The following is a 27,500-nucleotide window of genomic DNA, read 5'->3' as shown; positions in this document are numbered from 1 at the left end:
TACAAATGCTCGCCAGGCCTTAGGAGTTGACTCCTACAGCAGGTACTGTATTAAAACCCTTAGACACCCTCATACACCACCCAACCAACCCCATACACCACTCAACCACCCTCATACACCACCCAACCACCCTCATACACCACCCAACCACCCTCATACACCACCCAACCACCCTCATGCATCACCCAACCAACCCCATACACCACCCAACCACCCTCATACACCACCCAACCGACCCTCATACACCACCCAACCACCACCATACACCACCCAACCACCCCCATACACCACCCAACCACCCTCATACACCACCCAACCAACCCTCATACACCACCCAACCACCCCCATACACCACCCAACCACCCTCATACACCACCCAACCACCCTCATACATCACCCAACCACCCTCATACACCACCCAACCACCACCATACACCACCCAACCACCACCATACACCACCCAACCACCCTCATACATCACCCAACCACCCTCATACACCACCCAACCACCCTCATACATTACCCAACCAACCTCATACATCACCCAACCACCCTCATACACCACCCAACCACCCTCATACACCACCCAACCACCCTCATACATCACCCAACCACCACCATACACCACCCAACCACCCTCATACACCACCCAACCACCCTCATACACCACCCAACCACCACCATACACCACCCAACCAACCCCATACACCACCCAACCACCCTCATACATCACCCAACCACCACCATACACCACCCAACCACCCTCATACACCACCCAACCACCCTCATACATCACCCAACCACCCCCATACACCACCCAACCACCCTCATACACCACCCAACCACCACCATACACCACCCAACCACCCTCATACATCACCCAACCACCACCATACACCACCCAACCACCCTCATACATCACCCAACCACCACCATACACCACCCAACCACCCTCATACACCACCCAACCACCACCATACACCACCCAACCAACCCCATACACCACCCAACCACCACCATACACCACCCAACCACCCTCATACATCACCCAACCACCCTCATACACCACCCAACCACCCTCATACATCACCCAACCACCCTCATACATCACCCAACCACCCCCATACACCACCCAACCACCCTCATACACCACCCAACCACCCTCATACATCACCCAACCACCACCATACACCACCCAACCACCCTCATACATCACCCAACCACCACCATACACCACCCAACCACCCTCATACACCACCCAACCACCCTCATACATTACCCAACCACCCCCATACACCACCCAACCACCCTCATACACCACCCAACCACCCTCATACATCACCCAACCACCCCCATACACCACCCAACCACCCTCATACATCACCCAACCACCACCATACACCACCCAACCACCCTCATACATCACCCAACCACCCTCATACATCACCCAACCACCACCATACACCACCCAACCACCCTCATACACCACCCAACCACCCTCATACATTACCCAACCACCCTCATACACCACCCAACCACCCTCATACACCACCCAACCACCCTCATACATCACCCAACCACCCCCATACACCACCCAACCACCCTCATACATTACCCAACCACCCTCATACATCACCCAACCACCACCATACACCACCCAACCACCCTCATACACCACCCAACCACCCTCATACATCACCCAACCACCACCATACACCACCCAACCACCCTCATACACCACCCAACCACCCTCATACATTACCCAACCACCCCCATACACCACCCAACCACCCTCATACACCACCCAACCACCCCCATACACCACCCAACCACCCTCATACATTACCCAACCACCCTCATACATCACCCAACCACCACCATACACCACCCAACCACCCTCATACACCACCCAACCACCCTCATACATCACCCAACCACCCCCATACACCACCCAACCACCCTCATACACCACCCAACCACCCTCATACATCACCCAACCACCCTCATACACCACCCAACCACCACCATACACCACCCAACCACCCTCATACATCACCCAACCACCACCATACACCACCCAACCACCCTCATACATCACCCAACCACCCTCATACACCACCCAACCACCCTCATACATCACCCAACCACCACCATACACCACCCAACCACCCTCATACACCACCCAACCACCACCATACACCACCCAACCAACCCCATACACCACCCAACCACCCTCATACATCACCCAACCACCACCATACACCACCCAACCACCCTCATACACCACCCAACCACCCTCATACATCACCCAACCACCCCCATACACCACCCAACCACCCTCATACACCACCCAACCACCCTCATACACCACCCAACCACCCTCATACATCACCCAACCACCACCATACACCACCCAACCACCCTCATACACCACCCAACCACCCTCATACATCACCCAACCACCCCCATACACCACCCAACCACCCTCATACACCACCCAACCACCCTCATACATCACCCAACCACCCTCATACACCACCCAACCACCCTCATACATTACCCAACCAACCTCATACACCACCCAACCACCCTCATACACCACCCAACCACCCTCATACATCACCCAACCACCCCCATACACCACCCAACCACCACCATACACCACCCAACCACCACCATACACCACCCAACCACCCTCATACACCACCCAACCACCACCATACACCACCCAACCACCCTCATACACCACCCAACCAACCCTCATACACCACCCAACCACCCCCATACACCACCCAACCACCCTCATACACCACCCAACCACCCTCATACATCACCCAACCACCACCATACACCACCCAACCACCCTCATACACCACCCAACCACCCCCATACACCACCCAACCACCCTCATACACCACCCAACCACCCTCATACATCACCCAACCACCCCCATACACCACCCAACCACCCTCATACACCACCCAACCACCCTCATACACCACCCAACCACCCTCATACATCACCCAACCACCCTCATACACCACCCAACCACCACCATACACCACCCAACCACCCTCATACATCACCCAACCACCACCATACACCACCCAACCACCCTCATACATCACCCAACCACCCTCATACACCACCCAACCACCCTCATACATCACCCAACCACCCTCATACATCACCCAACCACCCTCATACACCACCCAACCACCACCATACACCACCCAACCACCCTCATACACCACCCAACCACCCTCATACATTACCCAACCAACCTCATACACCACCCAACCACCCTCATACATTACCCAACCAACCTCATACACCACCCAACCACCCTCATACACCATCCAACCACCCTCATACATCACCCAACCACCCTCATACACCACCCAACCACCACCATACACCACCCAACCACCCTCATACACCACCCAACCACCCTCATACATCACCCAACCACCCCCATACACCACCCAACCACCCTCATACACCACCCAACCACCCTCATACATCACCCAACCACCACCATACACCACCCAACCACCCTCATACACCACCCAACCACCACCATACACCACCCAACCACCACCATACACCACCCAACCACCCTCATACATCACCCAACCACCCCCATACACCACCCAACCACCCTCATACACCACCCAACCACCCTCATACATCACCCAACCACCACCATACACCACCCAACCACCCTCATACATCACCCAACCACCACCATACACCACCCAACCACCCTCATACACCACCCAACCACCCTCATACATTACCCAACCACCCCCATACACCACCCAACCACCCTCATACACCACCCAACCACCCTCATACACCACCCAACCACCCTCATACATCACCCAACCACCCCCATACACCACCCAACCACCCTCATACATCACCCAACCACCCCCATACACCACCCAACCACCCTCATACATCACCCAACCACCACCATACACCATCTAACCACCCTCATACATCACCCAACCGACCCTCATACACCACCCAACCACCCTCATACATCACCCAACCACCCTCATACACCACCCAACCACCCCCATACACCACCCAACCACCCTCATACATCACCCAACCACCACCATACACCATCCAACCACCCTCATACACCACCCAACCACCCTCATACACCACCCAACCACCACCATACACCACCCAACCACCCTCATACATCACCCAACCGACCCTCATACACCACCCAACCACCCTCATACATCACCCAACCACCCCCATACATCACCCAACCAACCACCCCATACACCACCCAACCACCCCATACACCACCCAACCACCCTCATACATCACCCAACCACCACCATACACCACCCAACCACCCCCATACACCACCCAACCACCCCCATACATCACCCAACCAACCACCCCATACACCACCCAACCACCCCATACACCACCCAACCACCCTCATACATTACCCAACCAACCACCCCATACACCACCCAACCACCCCATACACCACCCAACCACCCTCATACACCACCCAACCACCACCATACACCACCCAACCACCCTCATACATCACCCAACCACCCTCATACACCACCCAACCACCCTCATACACCACCCAACCACCCCCATACACCACCCAACCACCCTCATACACCACCCAACCACCCTCATACATCACCCAACCACCCTCATACACCACCCAACCGACCCTCATACACCACCCAACCACCCTCATACACCACCCAACCACCCCCATACACCACCCAACCACCACCATACACCACCCAACCAACCCTCATACACCACCCAACCACCCTCATACACCACCCAACCACCCTCATACATTACCCAACCAACCCTCATACACCACCTAACCACCCTCATACACCACCCAACCACCCTCATACACCACCCAACCACCACCATACACCATCCAACCACCCTCATACATCACCCAACCACCCAACCACCCTCATACATTACCCAACCAACCCTCATACACCACCTAACCACCCTCATACACCACCCAACCACCCCCATACACCACCCAACCACCCTCATACATCACCCAACCATCCAACCAACTAACCCTGATACACCTCCCAACCAACCAACCTTCTAGGTGGGTACGGTACGCTAAAGAAGCCTTTTCACAGATTAGCTTATTCCCAGTAAGTGCATGCTTATCCTCCAGTCATCTGCTCCATACCAGTCACATCATAAGCTGGGACCAGTCACTGCACCAACATTAGTGGCCTTAGAGAAAGCCTGACTGGCACACCAGTACTCCCAGCATGCACTGGGAAAGTTGGATTTTAGTTGGTTGGTATTAATAGGCGCTTTCGCACTGGAGGAACTTTTCATAGTTCTTAGAACTGTTGGAGAAAGTACCCCCTTTTTGGCGTGTTCGCACCGCAGGAACTTAGAACTATTTTAGTTCTAAGAACGCCGTTTTGAGGGGCTTTTTTAGCCCCTACTCCAGGGTAGGTACTTTTGCAGCACAATAGGAACCTTGTGACGTAGGTGTACAGCCATTGGCCCAGACGCAGGTATACGATGATTGCAACCGCCATTTTTAAAGATCCGTGCAAAATATAAAGTCTTAGAACGTATTTCATTTAGCTTTTGATATTCATGTCTCAAAATGTCTGGAATTGTAGGAGGGGGCACATCGTTTTTATGTTTTATTTTACCGGTATTTTATATCCCCCAAAAATGACCATTTTGCAACGTCCAATGTATATTTGTACATTGAAGAGGTAGCGTACACTCCGCTTCGGTAGGTGCTTGTGTGTCCGCTTGTGTGGCTGTGATCCGCATTTTAACCTAAAATAAGAATGTGTTTATCCAGCTTACGATTTTAGGGCTGCGGCGGGGGAAAAGGGGGAAAAAAAACACGATACCGCGAGCAAGGGTCAGGCACAAGCGCTATGCTAGCACCCGAAAAGTACTATGCCCATCAAGTCATTCACTGCTACTGCGGTGGTAAATGCATAAATGCATTGGGAAATTATTTTCTCCATTGGACTGGGTCTATCGCCATACAGTTTTATTTTCGTTAATGAGAAGGCAGTTATAGGTTATCTAATGTGCAATCAATATTTCTGTCATTCAAATTCAATAAAACTCATTGCGTATACTGTAGTCTAGTTTGTCGATTTCTTTTGCCGCAGTAATGGTTCTTTTTTTCCTTTTGGAGGTATTTAAAAGGTCTTAAAAGTCATTAAATTTGTACTTCAAAATGTGCAGCTATCCTGGTTAGTCGTAAACAACAGCTCTTAGCTGCTATACCGTCGGCCGGCTTACGTCACTTCAGCGTTCCTACTGGTGGTGCGAAAGCAAACAGAAAAAAGGCCCTAGAACGAATGTAGTTCTAGGGGAAGCTCCACAGGGGGTAGTTCCTATCGAATTAGACCCTAGAACTGTTCGGTGCGAAAGCGCCTAATAATGGACATTTGGATAGAGAACTCCTGCCTAATATCCCAGTTTAACCAGTGTGTGAAAAGAAGGATGTTACCCTGTCATTGCCCAACTCTCTCATACATCTTCAGCCTCTCTCCCACTTCTGTCTCTCTCACTGTTTTGCCAAAGTGTGTCATTGATACTGCCCTGCCCCCTGGTGGACAAATGTATTAGCGTTGCCTAATGGCAATTTTGTTTTCAGTCAAGTGTTATTTTAATACTTTCCTCTATTACATCTATGTATTGCTCTTCATGTCTCTGATTGTTTCTCTCTCTCTGTCTCTGTCTCTCTCTCTCTCTCTCTCTCTCTCTCTCTGTCTCTCTCTCAGTGAGACAGACAGTCAGGGTGCTGATGGCAGTGATCAGCAGGATGAGGAGCTAAGCAGGAGCATGCGCATTCTGTCCAGAAACAACCTTCTCAACCGGTAACTCCACCCCCTCGCTCTTATTGGCTTCTGTTCCAAACTCCACCTCCTTGCTCTGATAGGGTTCTGTCCAGGGTTCTGATAGGGTTCCACTGACTGAGTTCTGTCCCAAACTCCATCCCATGCTTTGGCTGACCTCTGTCCCTAACACTGTCAATAATACTGCCAGATTATTTCTCACACAACTTTGAAAGCACAGAGTCTACTGATAGCTCAAGCCATGTGTCCTTGTGCAATATCAGTGAACATTTATTAACAATGTGTGAATGTAAATTATTTTCTACTGATGATATAATCCACACTCACCAGAGAAAATGCAATTAGGAAAACTGTATTGATAACTCTGTATGTGAACAGAAATGACCTTACATTCACCCTCTGGTGGACAAATGCCTTTTTGCCCTTCAATGCTGGATTCAGTTCTTCATTTAGTATTTCTGTGGTGGCTTTACTGCCAGGATGGAGTTTAGCAAAGCTGTGTACAGCCAGAAATACATAGTGCAAAATGACACTCACACACATGTCTGGTATGTTTGTGGTTAGAAGGTTATAAAGAAAGAAAGAAACAAACAGAAAACAAACTCGTGATAAAATCTGAGAATGAAAAGTTCATATGAAAGTAAATATTAGATAATAGATAAAAGCTGTATTTTTGGTCTCTTATTCACTCCTGTAGTTTATGTTGAAATGATACGTGTTGATCTGAGTCATATGCCAGTTATATGTCTCCAGTGGACTGACATTAGGGCCGGTTGACTTCACGGCATCTTTGGCTGAATTCAGATGATGCTGCCTCCACAGCCACTGGTTTTACTGTGCAATTTTCTCTCTCTGGGTAACTTTGTTTGATTGGGTACCTCTCTCTGGGTAACTTTGTTTGATTGGGTATCTCTCTCTGGGTAACTTTGTTTGATTGGGTATCTCTCTCTGGGTAATTTTGTTTGATTGGGTATCTCTCTCTGGGTAACTTTGTTTGATTGGATATCTCTCTCCCTGGGTAACTTTGTTTGATTGGGTATCTCTCTCTGGGTAACTTTGTTTGATTGGGTATCTCTGGGTAACTTTGTTTGATTGGGTATCTCTGGGTAACTTTGTTTGATTGGGTATCTCTCTCTGGGTAACTTTGTTTGATTGGGTATCTCTGGGTAACTTTGTTTGATTGGGTACCTCTCTCTGGGTAACTTTGTTTTATTGGGTATCTCTGGGTAACTTTGTTTGATTGGGTATCTCTCTCTCTGGGTAACTTTGTTTGATTGGGTACCTCTCTCTGGGTAACTTTGTTTGATTGGGTATCTCTCTCTCTGGGTAACTTTGTTTGATTGGGTATCTCTCTCTGGGTAACTTTGTTTGATTGGGTACCTCTCTCTGGGTAACTTTGTTTGATTGGGTATCTCTCTCTGGGTAACTTTGTTTGATTGGGTATCTCTCTCTCTGGGTAACTTTGTTTGATTGGGTCTCTCTCTCTGGGTAACTTTGTTTGATTGGGTATCTCTCTCTGGGTAACTTTGTTTGATTGGGTATCTCTCTCTGGGTAACTTTGTTTGATTGGGTATCTCTCTCTGGGTAACTTTGTTTGATTGGGTATCTCTCTCTGGGTAACTTTGTTTGATTGGGTATCTCTGGGTAACTTTGTTTGATTGGGTATCTATCTCCCTGGGTAACTTTGTTTGATTGGGTATCTCTGGGTAACTTTGTTTGATTGGGTATCTCTGGGTAACTTTGTTTGATTGGGTATCTCTCTCTGGGTAACTTTGTTTGATTGGGTATCTCTCTCTGGGTAACTTTGTTTGATTGGGTATCTCTGGGTAACTTTGTTTGATTGGGTATCTCTCTCTGGGTAACTTTGTTTGATTGGGTATCTCTGGGTAACTTTGTTTGATTGGGTATCTCTCTCTCTGGGTAACTTTGTTTGACTGGGTATCTCTCTCTGGGTAACTTTGTTTGATTGGGTATCTCTCTCTGGGTAACTTTGTTTGATTGGGTATCTCTGGGTAACTTTGTTTGATTGGGTACCTCTCTCTGGGTAACTTTGTTTGACTGGGTATCTCTCTCTGGGTAACTTTGTTTGATTGGGTATCTCTCTCTGGGTAACTTTGTTTGATTGGGTATCTCTGGGTAACTTTGTTTGATTGGGTATCTCTCTCTGGGTAACTTTGTTTGATTGGGTATCTCTGGGTAACTTTGTTTGATTGGGTACCTCTCTCTGGGTAACTTTGTTTGATTGGGTATCTCTCTCTGGGTAACTTTGTTTGACTGGGTATTTCTCTCTGGGTAACTTTGTTTGATTGGGTATCTCTCTCTGGGTAACTTTGTTTGATTGGGTATCTCTGGGTAACTTTGTTTGATTGGGTATCTCTCTCTGGGTAACTTTGTTTGATTGGGTATCTCTCTCTGGGTAACTTTGTTTGACTGGGTATCTCTCTCTGGGTAACTTTGTTTGATTGGGTATCTCTCTCTGGGTAACTTTGTTTGATTGGGTATCTCTCTCTGGGTAACTTTGTTTGATTGGGTATCTCTCTCTGGGTAACTTTGTTTGATTGGGTATCTCTCTCTGGGTAACTTTGTTTGACTGGGTATCTCTGGGTAACTTTGTTTGATTGGGTATCTCTCTCTGGGTAACTTTGTTTGACTGGGTATCTCTCTCTGGGTAACTTTGTTTGATTGGGTACCTCTCTCTGGGTAACTTTGTTTGATTGGGTATCTCTCTCTGGGTAACTTTGTTTGATTGGGTATCTATCTCCCTGGGTAACTTTGTTTGATTGGGTATCTCTCTCTGGGTAACTTTGTTTGATTGGGTATCTCTGGGTAACTTTGTTTGATTGGGTATCTCTGGGTAACTTTGTTTGATTGGGTATCTCTCGCTGGGTAACTTTGTTTGATTGGGTACCTCTCTCTGGGTAACTTTGTTTGATTGGGTACCTCTCTCTGGGTAACTTTGTTTGATTGGGTATCTCTCTCTGGGTAACTTTGTTTGATTGGGTATCTATCTCCCTGGGTAACTTTGTTTGATTGGGTATCTCTGGGTAACTTTGTTTGATTGGGTCTCTCTCTCTGGGTAACTTTGTTTGATTGGGTATCTCTCTCTGGGTAACTTTGTTTGATTGGGTATCTCTGGGTAACTTTGTTTGATTGGGTATCTCTCTCTGGGTAACTTTGTTTGATTGGGTATCTCTGGGTAACTTTGTTTGATTGGGTACCTCTCTCTGGGTAACTTTGTTTGACTGGGTATCTCTCTCTGGGTAACTTTGTTTGATTGGGTATCTCTCTCTGGGTAACTTTGTTTGATTGGGTATCTCTGGGTAACTTTGTTTGATTGGGTATCTCTCTCTGGGTAACTTTGTTTGATTGGGTATCTCTGGGTAACTTTGTTTGATTGGGTATCTCTCTCTGGGTAACTTTGTTTGATTGGGTATCTCTCTCTGGGTAACTTTGTTTGATTGGGTATCTCTGGGTAACTTTGTTTGATTGGGTACCTCTCTCTGGGTAACTTTGTTTGATTGGGTATCTCTCTCTGGGTAACTTTGTTTGACTGGGTATTTCTCTCTGGGTAACTTTGTTTGATTGGGTATCTCTCTCTGGGTAACTTTGTTTGATTGGGTATCTCTGGGTAACTTTGTTTGATTGGGTATCTCTCTCTGGGTAACTTTGTTTGATTGGGTATCTCTCTCTGGGTAACTTTGTTTGACTGGGTATCTCTCTCTGGGTAACTTTGTTTGATTGGGTATCTCTCTCTGGGTAACTTTGTTTGATTGGGTATCTCTCTCTGGGTAACTTTGTTTGATTGGGTATCTCTCTCTGGGTAACTTTGTTTGACTGGGTATCTCTCTCTGGGTAACTTTGTTTGACTGGGTATCTCTCTCTGGGTAACTTTGTTTGACTGGGTATCTCTCTCTGGGTAACTTTGTTTGATTGGGTACCTCTCTCTGGGTAACTTTGTTTGATTGGGTATCTCTCTCTGGGTAACTTTGTTTGACTGGGTATCTCTCTGTAGGAGCCGTCAGAGTCTGCTCAGTCAGTCTCCTGTTAAAGAGGACATCTGGACTCTTTCCTCTGGCCCGGGCACTCTGAACACAGCTGCACTGCGGACTCTCTACGACCTCCTCATTGCGCCCATGGAGGGGGTACACAGACACACTCATACCTCTTCAGTCACTCAGTATAGGGAATATATCCTCTGAATAGAAATATATACGAGCACAGAAGTAGGTTCAGTTTTATCATTGTTTATCTGACTTCAAATTACTGCTGAGATTGTATTACAATGCCCTCTAGTGTTAAAATGCAGATACTGTATTCTACAGTAGTACTTTGAGTGCAATGTCTGCATTTTAACACTAGAGGGCACAGTAAAACGATGAAATCTGAGCAGTAATTTGAAACTGGATTAATACCAATAATACTGAAATTATGTGTTTGTCTTCCTCTTCACTGAATAACTTTTTATGGCTCCATGATCTCCCCCCCCTCTTTCTGTCTGTCTCTCTCTGTCTCTGTCTGTCTGTCTGTCTGTCTATCTCTCTCAGGGTCTGATGCACTCCAGTGGTGCGGTGGGTAGACACAGACAGCTGGTTCTGGTTCTGGAGGGTGAGCTATATCTGGTCCCATTTGCTCTGCTGAAGGGAAGCTTGTCAAATGAATACCTGTATGAACGATTCAGTCTCCTCACAGTGCCCTCCTTACACAGCCTGGAAACACACAGCAAGGTCTCACACACACACACACACACACACACACACACTCACACTCACACTCACACTCACACACGCACACAGACACACACACACACAAACACACACACACACTCACACACACTCACACACTCACACACACACGCACACACACGCACAGACTCACACTCACACACACACACACACAAACACACACACACACAGACTCACACACACACACGCACACACACACGCATGCACACACACCCAAACCCATACACACACACACACACACACACACACACACACACACTAGGGCTGCTCGCTTATGGCAAAAATCGTAATCATGATTACTTTGGTCAGCGTCGAGATCACGCATTTATTGAACTTAAAAAAACGTTATTTTTTAACAGTGGACTTTCTTTAACTTCAAATATATTTCAACTGAAAACAAATTTAAGAAATATAAAAAGTGAGATAAATAAATAAAATAAATAAGAAATAATATATAAAGTATGGTTTCGTTTCCGCTGTCATTTTTTCTTGCCTGAAAGAATTGATTTTGCTGGACAAATCTGAAACTTACTGTTCATGTTTCAGTAACAATCTAGGTTACAAATGCAAATGTAATGTACACCATGGCTGACCTCAAATCAGTTTGATTATTTAACGAACAGCAACGACTGAGCAAAACCGCAGCATTAGCCGCTAAAATGTAGGCCATTACTAAACATCTGTAACCTGTAACATCTGTAGCCTGTTTTAAAAAAAGGCTTGGTCTAAATGGCATCAAATGTAACCTACAGGCTCCCAGGTAACATTTCATTTTCTCCTTTTTTTCATTGTGGCAAAGTCCTCTGCTGTCGACATGAAACCAAATCTGTCCAGTGTGTCTTTACAGCTTGCAATGTGCAGAAGCCGCGTCACTCTCTCCTCCTCCAGACGACTTCGCGGCGTCGTCTTAATTCGATTCGTTATAGCCACGTTTTGTATGAGCATCGTTACCAGACATTTTGACTGGCAAGTTTTTAATTTATTGTTTTTTTGTAAATTTTACCAGGCAAAAAGCAGTAATTCCGGGCTAACGGAAACCCTGAACAGATATATACATTTAAATAAATAATGCAGCACACTAATCGTTTTATCTCGATTATCTTGTTTTCGGAATCGTTGGAAGCCAAAATCTTGATCGAAAATAAAATTCGATTAATTGCTCCGCCCTAACACACACACATACACATAAACAGACGCACTCATTTACACACATGTACATACATACACGCAGACACGCACACACACACACACACACACGCATACATACATACATACATATATAATACTTCTGGTATTAAACACACACACACACACACACACACATACGTAACATTTCTGGTATTAAGACGTGAGAGCTACAGTGATCTGCCAGAATAAAGGAGAAAAATAAGTAAATAAATGAGGTCACATGCTTCCACACTTTCACTGGTCAGTTTTTTAAATGATCGATGATTTTCCATCCCTCTCGTAGACACACCCATATGAGACCAGCCCTGTGCCCAGTAGTGTTTCCATGGCAGCGGTGGTCGGTAACCCTCGCCTACCCCCGGCCGCTGTCGACCGCTGGCACTGGGTGCCCATGCCCTCTGCGGAGGATGAGGCCAACACGGTCGCCAAGCTTCTCGGGTGCCGGGCACTGACGGGCACCTCTGCCGTCAAAGAGAAGGTGACGGCTGCCCTGTGCCAGTCCGAGTGCATTCACTTCGCTACCCACATCTGCTGGAGACTGGCAGCCCTGGTGCTGGCACCCTGCCAGGATGGAGGGAGGGCAGGAGGAGGAAAAGGATCGTGTGGAAGTGAACGTCCAGTAACTGGTGAACGTCCAGTAACTGGTGAACGTCCAGTAACTGGTGAATGTCCAGTAACTGGTGAAGAGAGTGATGTTGGGAGTGTGTGTGATGCTCCGGCTCTGCTCACGGCCGCAGACATTCTGGACCTCAGGCTGTCTGTCAAACTGGTGGTACTGGGGTGAGTGTGGGTGCTGAAGTGGGGTTAGGATGATGAAGATTGTGGTGATGATGAGGCTGATGGTGATGTGTCTCCACAGGTCCTATCTGGAGGGCAGTAGTAAGCCGACTGCGGAGGGCGTGATGGGTTTGACCCGTGCCTTCCTGGCTGCAGGCGCGCAGTGTGTACTGGTGTCTCTGTGGCCAGTTCCTGTCGCCGCCTCTAAAGTTTTTGTCCACGCCTTCTACTCTGCCCTGCTCAACGGTGCCAAAGTCAGCATCGCGCTCACAGACGCCATGAGAACTCTACAGAACCGCACAGAGTATTCACACCCCTCTAACTGGGCCGGTCAGAACCTCATTTAAGACCACGATACACAATACACATAATGTTTATGTCAATACACAACTGTCTCCAAAATGAAAGGACTACAGTACCCAGCACTACACTGCCTGTGACTGTGTGTGAAGATTTGCCTGATATGGTCAACCTTCAGTCTACTCAGAACATGATAAAAGCCATACCTATCAGCATGATTAAAGCCTGCTGTTGTGCAAGCAAACCAGCGACTGTGTTTTTCTCCAGGTTTTGTGCTGATTGGCAGCGATGTGAAACTGAACAGCCCCTCATCTCTGATTGGCCGAGCTCTGACTGAGATCCTGCAGCATCCTGACGAGGCCAGAGATGCTCTTCGTGTTCTCCTTCACCTGGTAACATACGCACACACACACTCACACACACACACACACACACACACACACACACACACACACAGTTATCACACACACACACACACACACACACACACACAAACACACACACACACAGTTATCACACACACAGTTATCACACACACACACACACACACACACACACACTCACACGCGCACACACACACACGCACACACACACACACACACACAGTTATCACACACACAGTTATCACACACACACACACACACACACACACACACTCACACGCGCACACACACACACACAAACACACACACACACAGTTATCACACACACAGTTATCACACACACACACACACACACACACACACTCACACGCGCACACACACACACACACACACACACACACACACACACACACACACAGTTATCACACACACACACACACGCACACGCACACACACAGTTATCTCTCACACACACACACACACACACACACACACACACACAGTTATCACACACACACACACACACACACACACAGTTATCGCACACACATACACACATACACACACACATACACACAGTTATCACACACACACACACGCACACACACACAGTTATCACACACACACACACACACAATTATCACACACACACACACACACACACACACACACACACACACAGTTATCACACACACACACACTCACACACACACACACACACACACACAGTTATCGCACGCACACACACACATACACACAGTTATCACACACACACACACACACACGCACACATACACACAGTTATCACACACACACACACACACACACGCACACACACACAGTTATCGCACGCACACACACACATACACACACACATACACACAGTTATCACACACACACACACACGCACACACACACAGTTATCACACACACACACACATCAATTATTAACTATTGTGTTGAAATTCTCTCTCTCTCTGTGTCAGGTGGAGAAGTCTCTACAGCGTATCCAGAGTGGCCAGCGTAATTGTATGTACACATCTCAGCAGAGTGTGGAGAAGAAGGTGGGGGGTCTTCCTGGTTGGCAGACGCTCCTCACAGCTGTGGGATTCCGTTTGGATTCGGCCGGGTCGGGAATCCCTGCGGCCGTGTTCTTCCCCACGGCAGACCCCGGAGACCGCCTCCAGCACTGCAGCGCCTCTCTTCAGTCCTTACTGGGTACAAACCAGTATAGACCACTAAACCAACTGCCCTCCCTACTCCCTCCCCACTGATTTAGCTGTTAAACGTTTCTGGTCGTGTTGGTGAGTCAAGGGGCCAGTGCTGAGCTTTCTCACTGGCTCTAGGACACAAACAACAGATGCTGTTCTGTTGTTGTTGTTCAACAATTCTTTTGATTGTAGTACTGACACTGGCACAGGGGGCGCTGTTCTCAGTACGTTTGCTCTGTGTTTTACTATGCTGTGTGTTATGATGGGGACTGTGTGTAGGAGGTGTCAGTCAGAAGACAGAGACAGAGAAAAGAGTGAGGATTCAGTCTGAGATACTCTCTTCACACTCAATCAGCATATTTAAATGCAAAGAACATTCAGCAGTGTAGCTGTAACTCTTAAGAGTGCAAATTATGGATCATGTACTCTTTGTAGTGTTTATGGTGCTTATAAAATATATATATTTACTCTATATAGTGTTTATTTAATAAACCCAAGTTATCAGAATACATGTAATTATGAGAACATGTGAAAGATTGAAACTTGAAACGTGAAATTTTACACTGGCAAAATCAACACTCACATACTTTTTAGTGTAGACAGTGACTTAAACTTGTCCCTCCCCTCCTCCCTCCCCTCCTCCCTCTCCCCCTCCCTCTCCTCCTCTCTCTCCTCCTCCCTCTCCTCCTCTCTCCCCTCCTCCATCTCCTCCTCCCTCTCCTCCTCCCTCTGTCTGACCTCAGGTCTTCCTCCCCCGGCGCTGCAGGCCCTGTGTAAGGTCGTGGTGACGTCAGAGGCAGGAGAGGAACTCGTTAGTAAGGTCAGTCTGTCAGTCAGGAGAACAAATTACTGCTGTAATAATGAACACTTCACAGACTATCACACACAGATTAAAACGCTTCTCCAGAAATGAGTCTCTCTCTCTCTCTTTCTCTCCTGAAGGCTGTGAAGAACATGGTTGGGATGGTAAGTCAGAATGACCTTTCAGCTGACTCTACCATTTTCATCACATTTCATTTCATTTCTAAACCTGACACGTATGGGGCGCTGTTTGTAAGAAGTTGCACTTTCTGTTTTCCTGCTCAGTTTTTTCACATTGAGCCTTTAGCAGTGGTTTGCTATTCAGAAATAACAGACTGTAGAATGCTGTAATTGCCCAATCAGAATTGAGTGTTCCGCAAAGCCGTGTAATAATTACATTTACATTTGTATAAAATATTGTTTCATAATTTTGCTTTAATGCAGATCATTACTCTTGGAAAAGGTATTACAATATTTTACATGAATTTCTCTCTAAATGTTTAAAAAGTGACAGGTGAAAATTGTATTGAATTTTTTTAAACGTGGCAATGTTAAATGTGCAAAAACTGAGCAGGAAAACAGAAGGTGCAACTTCTTACAAACAGCGCCCCATACATACAGCGCCCCATACATACAGCGCCCCATACATACAGCCCCCCATACATACAGCCCCCCATACATACAGCGCCCCATACATACAGCGCCCCATACATACAGCGCCCCATACATACAGCGCCCCATACATACAGCGCCCCATACATACAGCGCCCCATACATACAGCGCCCCATACATACAGCCCCCCATACATACAGCGCCCCATACATACATTCATGTCAGTGAATTTACTGATAAAAAAGAAACTAAACCACAGTGCTCAATCAGGAGCATGACCCAGGAGTATGATTCTTACTCCAATTAACGTCAGGTTCTGTTTACAAATATCAAAACCTCCATGTTATTAAGTGGACAAATCTTTCATCGTCGGCTGTTCGCTGTTAGCAGAACAAGCTACGGGCCAGTCTCACAGAATTCACTGCCTGGGGTCACTTCTGGTCACGCTGGCTAAACTTTAGAAAGTTTAGGGAAAAGAAAGGGATGAAAAAAAAATGAATGAACAGAAAGGCAAACACACATTTTCAGAGGACTCTGATGACGTAGCCTTCACAAAAGCATCTCTGTTTTAAGGGGAGTAATCCTCTCTGAAAAAACAACAGTGGAGTGTTCTTAAAGGAGCTGTGTCCTCTGTTCTCAGTGTTAACTGGACTAAACTACACACACACACACACACACACACACACACACACGCACACACACACACACGCACACACGCACACACACACACACACACACACTCACACACACACACACGCACACACACACACACGCACACACGCACACACACACACAGCCAGGCCATGTGTCCTTATTCCAGAGTCAGCTGGGACAGGCTCTGAAAAAACCCTCACTCCTAAAGCTGTTTTCATAACACAACCAAAACAGAAAACAAGAAAATGACTTGTAGTGATTTGTGGGTTTAGCTGTTTAGCCATTAGCACATAACCTTCACAGTAGGAAGTGAGTTATAATATAACTCACTATGACCTCCGATACAGTGTTTTTCTAATATGGTGTTTTACGTGTTTGTTAGTAAATTCATACAGTCTTTAATGAGTTCTAAAGCAACTAATCTTCATCCAGACAAGGGTTCAGTGTTTTCGCTGGTCTCGTGTTTTACTGTAAATCTTCCACAGTAGAGAGGGCTAACTCCGCTTAATCTAAACCACACTCATAACTCACGTGGTCCAGCCAATGCCAGGGCCCCAAGCTGACGCCAATCCTCTCAGCTGGGCCACAGGACGAGATCAAAGGTCACAGCAGTAAGCCATGGGCTACTTTAAATGGGGGGGGGGGGGGGCGGGTTGTGTGGACTTTTCCATGTGTGGGTGTCATTGTTCACTCAGATAAACAGAAACACACTTTGTTTTACTTTGTTACAGAAAATAACTTATCACTGCTGGAGACCAAATTTTATTTTGCAACACATGTAATCAGTCAGAATTTACTCCTGAATACTTTAGAATTTACCCCTGAATATTTTAGACTTTACCCCTGAATATTTTATGAGCATTTTGTGCTTCCCACACTGTCAGTCTCACCACATCGTGTTCAGTGCTCATCAGAGAATTCACGACAAGGTGAGAGGGTCAGGACAACTGTTTAAAAAATGTAAAAAACTTTGTTACCCACATAACAAATTAAAAACTAAAACTCTGTACATTGTATTAGTCTGTTAAATTACCCTAAATTAAAAAAGAATTAAAAAAAAAAAAAGAGTTCTCTCTCCTGACCCTGATCTGCTCTCTCCTGTGCAGCTCCATCAGGTTGTGGTCCAGTTCCAGTTGGGGGAGAGGGAGCAGGACTCCTCTCCGCTGCCCAGTGCTGTGTCCCTCAGTGTCCAGCTCTGGAGACTCCCTGGATGTCACGAGTTCCTCGCTGCTCTCGGTGAACACGTCCCTCATATATAATCTGATATGGTCTGACTTCAGTACTGACACGTGGCCGTATGATAGGACATTGAACGGATGCAGATTTCAGAGTTAATTATACACAACCTGGCCTGCTTGTTATTTGCTATTTTTATTATTAGAGTTATTTTGTGTCTATAGAGACATTTATTATAACAATTATAAACCCCTTTCTCACATGGGTTTTTTTCTATAAGTGCTCTGGTAATTTTCTACTACAGGGTTATGTGTGAACGCAAGCCAAAGTTGAAAGACCATAAAAGTTGATCTTGAGTTTTCTGGGTCTAGACCTAGTAATGTTCCCAGAAATGTTATGAGTAGAAAAGATAGTACGAGACAAAGACAGTTAAGAAAAAGCGAGCAAACCACCAGTAAGTGATTAGCATAAGTTACCCAGCATCGTATGTAACAACATCAGTTTCTGTGAATCAAAACACTGACAGCCAGTCAATGCTCAATCCGATCCGTTCACCCACCATTTTGTTCAAAACGGCATCTGTCATTGTGGAAGTTAGAGGTCATTTCATGCCTTTTCTGGATTTTATGCCATATGTGAACACCCTTGTCCCAGTATTGTTCTGGCAATGGGGTGCAAGTGTGAAAGGGGGAATCTACCCGCAATTCTGCAAAAGTAAATCCAGCGAAGTCTGAAAGGGCATTTTACTCTACTGAGAGTGAACTGAACAAACGCTTACAACAGGGCTGTGGAATAATTTAGCCACTGTATCTCAGGAAAACCGTTTAAGTGGAAATCAAAATGCAACATTAAGATCTGGATTTCTGCCTGTACACGTACAGGGTTTGATTTGTGCGAGGTGGGTCAGGAGGAGGTCGTTCTGAAGACGGGGAAACAGGCGAATCGTCGCACTCTGCACTTTGCCCTCCAGTCTTTACTGGCTGTGTTCGGTAAGAAGGACCGTTCTGGGCTGGTCCAATGAGTAATGACTCATTCTCCAGTGTTACCTCACTATTCTCAGACATATCATACGCATGATTAAAAATCACAGCCAGTAATTTCACACACTGTGTTAACCTCCATAAGTAATTATTTAGTGTTATTTAATCTATTCCCTTGTTGTTTTATCCTCTAAAACAGATTCAACAGAACTGCCAAAACGTCTGAGCATGGACAGCTCGTCCTCCCTCGAGTCACTCACATCAGCCCAGTCAGTTTCCAACCCTCCCTCCCTGTGCCACCCCAACCTGCCTCTCTCCCCCCTCTGCCCTGACAGCCTGGGCTCTGACGCCATCTCCCTCTACAGCCTGGGCTCTGTGGCATCTTCCCTGAGTTTCATCTCTAAGCCTGAGAATGACACCTTTGGCCAGAGGTTTCGTGGTGGTGGAACATTCGGGTCTCTCACATCACACAAGCTCCCCAACGGGGTTTCCCGTTGTAGGTCTTCACCGCAGGGAGTGGGAGAGCCCTCTGTGTTAGGAGGTGATGAGGAGCAGTATGGAGGTTTCTCCATCATTAGCAGTGAGCCTCTGGCCAGACGCAGTGACTCATTACCTCTCCCACAGAGACGCCGTTTGTCTAGTGTAGCTGTTATTGATGGAGTTACGGCTTGTTCAGGCACAGGACAGGGATACAAAGTGTGTGTCTCCTCAAAGGGCAGTGTTAGCACACCTACCTCCCCTCTGAAAGCAGATCTGAAGCCTAGCCCTACCTCACCTTTTCAGAACGTGGGTAAGGTGAGCAGATGTGACACAGGTGAGCTGGACCAGCCCAGCACAGAGACAGACGGCACAGTCAAGTCTCGAGAGGACAGGATGAGTTCAGTGACACTGGATCCTCAGGAACTTGCTCAGAAAATTCTTGAAGAAACTGAGAGCCACCTCAGGGCGATGAACAGCCTCCACACGGTAAAGGCAAAGGGTGTGGCCTCCATGTCTGTTCTAAATTCCCCAGTCTTCCGCTCCTCAGACACCAGTGCGTTCAGTCGACCCAAAAGCAACGTTAGCCCCCAAGAACCATCCCAGTGCCCAAAACCACCCTGGTGTACCTCATCCCTCCAAAACACCAGCTCTGGCCACAGCAGTCCTACCACGGCAGAGACCTCTCAAAAAAAGGTTAGACACCCCTCACCATTTCTCAGCCGTCTTGACCAGTTTAAGAGGAAACACCCCAGTTCCCCTTATGACGGTCACATCTCTCATTCCCTGAGCTTTGTGTCCCCGGGCCCAGGGCACCAGTCTTACTCTTCCACTGGCTCTCCTGGCTCAGCTGGTTTTGGAGCCACAGATTCTGTGGACCTTGACCATTTGAGGAGACTCAGCCCTGGTGAAAGGGTCCAGGCTGTGCACAGTCTGAAGATGTTCTCCACCAGCGACACTTCTGTTCAGCTGCAGAAACAACTGCACACTGATCCTCTGTCAGGGTTTTCAGGAAAACTGATGTCGGGCAAGAGCAATGTCCTTGGGCTGTTCAACCTCTCACCGCGTCACTGCCCCTCTGGACGTGGACAGGACTGTCTGGCCTCTCTGGACAAGAGCTCCAGTGATGGCGATAAAGGCACCAACATTCAGAAAGCCATTCCCTCGTCCACCATCTCTGCACGAAGCAGTCCAGGAAGTCACCCAGTACACCGGCCCACTGGTCACCCAGTACACCAGCCCACTGGAAACGGATGTAAGTCCCTCTCATCAGGCAGATTCTTTCCCACCTCCAAATGTTAAGATGTCTCAAGCTGCTTTGTCGTTGGTCATCACCACAGATCATTTAGTTGTGTATGGGAGGCTCTGACTGGTTAAGTTTAATGCACTTGAATTTCAAATGCCCAATCAGAACGGTTCCCTGCCTCATATGCCCTCTGCTACCATTGAGCTTCAACACATATGATCTTATACTATGTATGTGTGTGTGTGTGTGTGTGTGTGTGTGTGTATTTGTCCGGAATATCACTTAATGAGGACCAAACATGGCTCAAATCAGACTCTCTGTGGTCAGTTTCATCTTAGAATTGCTGTTGTTATTGACTGTTTCTATGTTCCTAATATTATAATTATTGTTTTGTTTTTTGTAAATTAAATCATGTGTTTTGCAATAAGTGTGACTTTTTTATTGTGGGTTCTTGTGAGAATGGATAGCTGGTCAATTTTATGAATTTTTATTTTCTAATTTTTACTGAAATTGAAAAAACAGGCACTTGGCCTTATCTCTCTGTGAACTGAACGTCTTCTCTGAAGCATGAACATTTGTGCTAAACACTGTTCAGTATGACTTTTTAGACCACACTTTTTTGGAAAAAAGAAGAGACAAAAACAAGAAAACAATGTTGTGTTTTTGCCTTTTATCAGTTGAGCTATTTCAATAAAAACATTTCTGTGTGAGTCCTGTGATGATGAGATTTTTTAAATGATATTTGTAATGATTAATCTCATTCATTTAAAAAAATATGTCACTACACCATCTCTCAGTAATATTTTAATAACACACATTTAGTCTTGGCTTCACTTTCTAAAGAAACTTTCAGGGTAAGTTTTCCCCTCTTCTCTGAAACGGAAATGTTAGTATTATATTATCTGGTCAAATGTATATAAATGGATGTGGAGGCCACTACATATGGGACTGGGTGCAGTCTCTGTTAGGTTAGTGGGAAAATAGAATTGCGCCTGCTCACATAGAGGCTACCGACAGACGGTGAGTCTTCGGAAGATTCGCGCCCTGAATGGTGCAGTTTGATGAATACAGGGACGAAGGCTGGACTCTCGTCCCTCCAGAGTCCACACTGTAACCATAGCATCAGTCTGCCGCATTCATCACTGAAAAACGCGGTGAGCCGATTATGAAACACTACACACGTTACCTAAGAGATGTAATTCCTGTCTAAACGTTTGGGATTTAAATATGTCATTTATTACAGAGGGACAAGGAAGGAGATTAGAACTCCGGAATTTAGCCCTGATATACTGTAGACGCGCCCAGCATTCTGAGTAAACTCATACTGAGTCATCTCAGTTCTACTATGATCGAACTGATCTTTTAACTTCCACGAAAGCCATGAAAGCAAAACTGCAAAGATAAAAAATATCGAGGATTTCATGAATTCGTCTCTCATTTTAAATTTACACACTAAGGCAGGTATGAATCGACGTCATTTCTGTTGTGATCGTGGCGCCACAGGTTTTCTTATGTGAGCCAATCATAGGCTGCCGGGGGCGGGATTAATAGACATGTTGATAACCACACATGACGTAAAAAGCGTCGCGCAGCCGCAGCCATTCAGGGGAAGATGGTGCTCATCAAAGAATAGTAAGTGTTAGTTTTCACTCATCTAAACTTCTTTCTTTTGAACTTGCTACAGATTTCAGTCACCTATAAAATAATTTTTTGTGGAATACGTTTGTGACGGCCACTTCCTCTTAGTTTTCACTAACTTTCTGGAAAAGTTTGAGCGCAGTAAGGGCTGAGCGTGTAACTGTCGTGAGGATGTGGTTTGGGTGTATTCCGCCGGTTTCTGCTGTGGCCTACCGGCATTAACTGCATGTGTCCCAAAGTAACGCACGGCAGGTAATACGTACGTCCTGGACTGTACAGAATTGTCGTTACTGTAGTCGTTAAGAATTCTGTATTTTGACCACGGCAGAGTTGCTATATTTGAGGCAAAGCGACTTCCACATTGTGACTCGTTGAGCTCTGAGGAGTAAACTTAGTTTCTTCTGCGTGAATTTGACACGAGCCCTATCCGCATGACGATGATGGTATCAGTTAGCGCTGAGCAAAGGCGCCTGCGGTTCTTTAAATCATAACTGAAGGCTGTGTTCTGTTTGCGAGACTAAGAATTTTGTGTCTGTCTCCTTAAGGGGAAGTTAGGACTACTTAGTGCGCGAACTGACACTATGTTTCCATTTGTCGAGTCACTGCAGTAAATTATAATCTAACACGGTACTGAAACTCCGGCACTGAGGATTGTGTTGATAGTGAAGCTTCAGACGTGAAACCGGTCACAGTCTCACAAGGATGGAGTATTTCCTCAGACAGATCTGAATGAGCATATTAAATCTGACCGCCATGAGCTCTGATCAAAAACCGTTAGTTTTTTACTGAATTTGTACCTGCGTGTGGACTAATGGTAATGTTTACAGGCTCTTAAAAAAAGACTTTTTAAATGAACAAAGCGAAATGATAAAATGATATCCAATCACATACAGTATCATGTCTTTGAAAAATATTCCTGATACTTGTTAACTTAGCCATTCTGCGTGACTGATTCTTATTCAAATCTAATACACACGTCGTAGTGCGTGTCGTATTGTGATTCCTACTTCTACCCCACAAACGCATCTCCTTCTCTCTCTTTCTCACACACACACATTCACACTCACATACACATTCACACTCACACACACATTCACACTCACACACACATTCACACCCACACACACATTCACACCCACACACACATTCACACCCACACACACATTCACACCCACACACACATTCACACCCACACACACATTCACACTCACACACACATTCTCACACACACATTCACACAAGTGCATTTAGTTACTCTTGGGGATAAGGTTGAATTGAAATGCTGGCCTGCTGGGTTAGATGGGTTAGAAATGGTTTATTCAGTGTAAATGTGTGGATCAGCATTAATAAATGATTTTTGCCTGTTTATTGCTTGATTATCTGTTTTGTCTTCTGATCACTCAACAGCATTTAATCCACTTCTTATAGTGTTCCTGTTTAAATGCTGAGACATGGCCCTGTGTGAGTGTGTGTGAGAGACAGACATGGCCCTGTGGGTGTGTGAGAGAGAGTTACAGTTTCCATAAGACTTTGTGAAAGAACTGTGATTTGGTCATGTAGTGATTTGGAGAGTAAATATGGTCTTGACCTGTTGGCCTCTCTCTTTCACAGTCTTTCATAATGACACACACACACACTCCTCAGTGTTTCCGCTGGTAACATTTCCCCGTGGCGGCCAGCCTTGCCAAAATCTTTGCCGCCACAGCAAAAAAAAAAAACAAAAAAAAACAACCAATCATCTAATCCAACGCCTTGGTGACTCGCACGGAAAGCCGATTGCCGCCCCTCCCCCTCCCCCCGTGCAGGCATTTCGGCATTTCGGCATTCAGTTGGTTAACGGCACTAACAGGCTGGTATTACTTTGTCATTTCGCAGACGCTCTTCCAAAGCTCTGAGGAAAGGAGCTTACTCAGGTATTCTCTAAGGAAAAGAGAAACAGACACGGGAGGTACACAGAGCAGGTGTTCTGTTAGGTGGGGGGGAGCAGGGCATCTCTCTCCTCACTCTCTTAGGCCCAGCCTGGGTTAGTTTAGGGTTAGTTTAGCTCTTATCCCGGCTCCCTTCCCTTTCAGTAACGACTGTACTGCAACCTGAGTTTATCTACACACTTTATTGCTGACTAAAGTAACATGACTACCGCTAATGGCATACACTTTTCTGTGGTTGCAGCAACATGCTGGTACTTCTCTCACACACCAAGAGAGACTCAAACCAGCTAAGTTAGACTGTCACATACACAGGTGCAGTTAGGCTGTTATGTTGTTGAGTGAGGACTTAGTTTAGCAACCGCTAAAAAACCAGTTATAATTGTCACTGGCAAAGAACTAGCCTGTGTTAATGCATATAATTATGAAGTGTTTGTTTAGCTCCACAGACAGAGAAGGAAGATGGATTAGAGATGGAGGACAGGGCTCAGGCAGGGCCAGATGAGGAGAGAGGAGGCAAGGAGAGGAAGTGTTCAGGTAAGGGGAGCAGGAGAGGAGAGGGAAGAGGGTTAGACAGTCAAAGTACAGAAGAGTAAAATGCTCTAACCAATTCTGTCAGTCTTGCCATCATTAAACAGCAACAATAATAATAAAACATATGAAAAACAATGGTCTGACATCTGCCCCCCCCCCCCCCCCCCCCATCACATTGCATCCACACACACAACCTCTGGATCTACAGGAAACACTGCTCCTGTTGACAGTCTTTCATAATGACACGCACACACACTCCTTTTTATAGGCTGTAAAAATCTATTCTATTTCACTAACTGTGTTTCTGTTTTCTCTTTCAGCCGTGTTGTTTTACCATGCAGTGTGGAGGAGGTGAGTGTCTAGCATTAGCTGACACACACAAACACAACAGTAAAAATGTCATTTTGTGCCTTAGCATTGAGACATCAGCTGACCACACACACACAAACATGCTTACACATGCAATGAAATAGTTTCAGAAAACATCCCTCTGCAGTCAGTGGGTTTCATATGTTGATTAATCACTTCCTTAGTGCGGTGGTATGTATTTGTTTTCTCCAGTGTGTTGTGTGTGTATGTGTGTGTGTGTGTGTGTGTGTGTGTTTGTACCAGGCAGAGAAGTGCTCTATAAAAGACTGTAAAGGTTTTTTTTTTGCTGTTTGTGAATGGGAAAAATTTATGTAGCTGGAAACTGACTCATCCTAATCAAGTTTGTCTGAGGGACCCTGTTGTGCAGTAGAACACACACAATCTCTCTCTCTCTCTGTTTCTCTCTCTTCTCCTCTCTCTCCCCTTCTCACATGTGGCTGTTTGTCACACTGACAGGTGGTATGAGAGAGAGAGAGATGTGTTGTGCTCTTTTCGACCAGAGGCTTATCTCTGTACACTCTAAGTGTCAAACATTCAGGCACACGCGACTCGACTGTGCTGATCCTTTACCTTCCCAACATCCTCAGAGGATTCTGGGTTGAGTCATCTGTCTTTGAATTCAGTTGTCAGGTTAGGTCCAGGGTTTAGCACTGAGGTGTAGGCTTGAATTTTTTTTCTGTTTATGTAAAATATGAAGTTCTCTACCCAGATTTATAGGTGTGTGATGTGTCTTTTGGCCTATAGCATTTCTGTAATCAGAATACGCAACTTGCATGTAAGATTCACTACTCACATAAATGAGGTTATATAGGCAGAGAATGTGCATATAAACATCATACAGGCAGAGAACTGATATTATTTTGACTTATGTGTTTGAAAGATATAAAATGTCAACAAAGCACTCTCTGGCCTTGTGGAGAATTGAAAAGGAGTCCATATTGAAGACTCCTAACTAGCATTGGGCGATTTCAAGGTATTATGGTATACCGGTATTTAGAAATCCCAAAGGTATGATTTTCAATACCGTCAAAAATACAGACGCACGCAGGATTAATATTTAATATCATTCACATCATTCGTGCTACTATTAATAGACTGGTTAACTATATTTCCCATACTCCCTAAGGGGACCATTCTGTTACTGTGATGAGGAAGTGGAGTGGTGTTGGTGATATAAACAAAGGGCTGATGCTAGAGCGGATTGGCTGGAGGGCTGGGTGGGAGGGACGCTCTAAACTGTGATTGGTTATAACCTGACCCTACCCCTACACTTGACCCTAACCCTTGTGATCATGAAAATATTACCTCATATAATTTTATCTTGATGACTTCTTCCAACTACAAAACCAGTTTATTAACTGCCAGTCTGCCACCACCACCCACACATCATCTCTGTTCAGCCCACTGGTCGGTATCCGCCGCGGCAGTCTCATCGGGTCCTCCAGTCAGGCTATGCTGAATCTAAATTCAAGTTTAAGTTTATATAGAGCCCAAGATCACTGTTTACAGTCTCAAAGGGCTTTACATGCCCACAGGATTACAACAAAACAGAGCAGGGTGGCACCCCCTGACTTGATCCTCATAGTGGGCAAGAAAAAACTCCTCAAA

The 27,500-nt window shown here is 46.0% G+C and overlaps 2 protein-coding genes across 2 annotated transcripts in view; both read left to right on the top strand.

Moving 5' to 3' along the window:
- The window catches only part of LOC115806032 (tetratricopeptide repeat protein 28-like), a 59,607-nt gene extending 38,106 nt beyond the window's left edge, over window positions 1-21,501 (top strand). Inside the window, exons 12-25 of the mRNA XM_030766761.1 lie at window positions 1-47; window positions 6,082-6,091; window positions 6,804-6,899; window positions 10,891-11,020; window positions 11,423-11,602; window positions 13,092-13,588; window positions 13,668-13,915; window positions 14,153-14,277; window positions 15,255-15,486; window positions 16,223-16,299; window positions 16,422-16,445; window positions 18,654-18,783; window positions 19,605-19,712; window positions 19,903-21,501. The exon at window positions 1-47 is cut by the window's left edge and continues 115 nt beyond it. Of these exons, the coding sequence (XP_030622621.1) occupies window positions 1-47; window positions 6,082-6,091; window positions 6,804-6,899; window positions 10,891-11,020; window positions 11,423-11,602; window positions 13,092-13,588; window positions 13,668-13,915; window positions 14,153-14,277; window positions 15,255-15,486; window positions 16,223-16,299; window positions 16,422-16,445; window positions 18,654-18,783; window positions 19,605-19,712; window positions 19,903-21,482 (3,484 nt within the window). The 3' untranslated portion in view covers window positions 21,483-21,501. The remainder of the gene's footprint in view (window positions 48-6,081; window positions 6,092-6,803; window positions 6,900-10,890; window positions 11,021-11,422; window positions 11,603-13,091; window positions 13,589-13,667; window positions 13,916-14,152; window positions 14,278-15,254; window positions 15,487-16,222; window positions 16,300-16,421; window positions 16,446-18,653; window positions 18,784-19,604; window positions 19,713-19,902) is intronic.
- A 1,537-nt stretch (window positions 21,502-23,038) lies between these two features.
- Window positions 23,039-27,500, top strand: part of LOC115812639 (phosphatidylinositol transfer protein beta isoform) — a 29,510-nt gene continuing 25,048 nt past the window's right edge. The window contains exons 1-2 of the mRNA XM_030775127.1: window positions 23,039-23,058; window positions 25,844-25,874. Coding sequence (XP_030630987.1) covers window positions 23,039-23,058; window positions 25,844-25,874 — 51 coding nt within the window. The remainder of the gene's footprint in view (window positions 23,059-25,843; window positions 25,875-27,500) is intronic.

Source organism: Chanos chanos, chromosome 1, assembly GCF_902362185.1.
Source record: "Chanos chanos chromosome 1, fChaCha1.1, whole genome shotgun sequence".
Taxonomy (NCBI): Eukaryota; Metazoa; Chordata; class Actinopteri; order Gonorynchiformes; family Chanidae; genus Chanos; species Chanos chanos.
The sequence above is the reverse complement of the archived record's forward strand: the minus strand, read 5'-3'. Positions and strand labels throughout refer to the sequence as shown.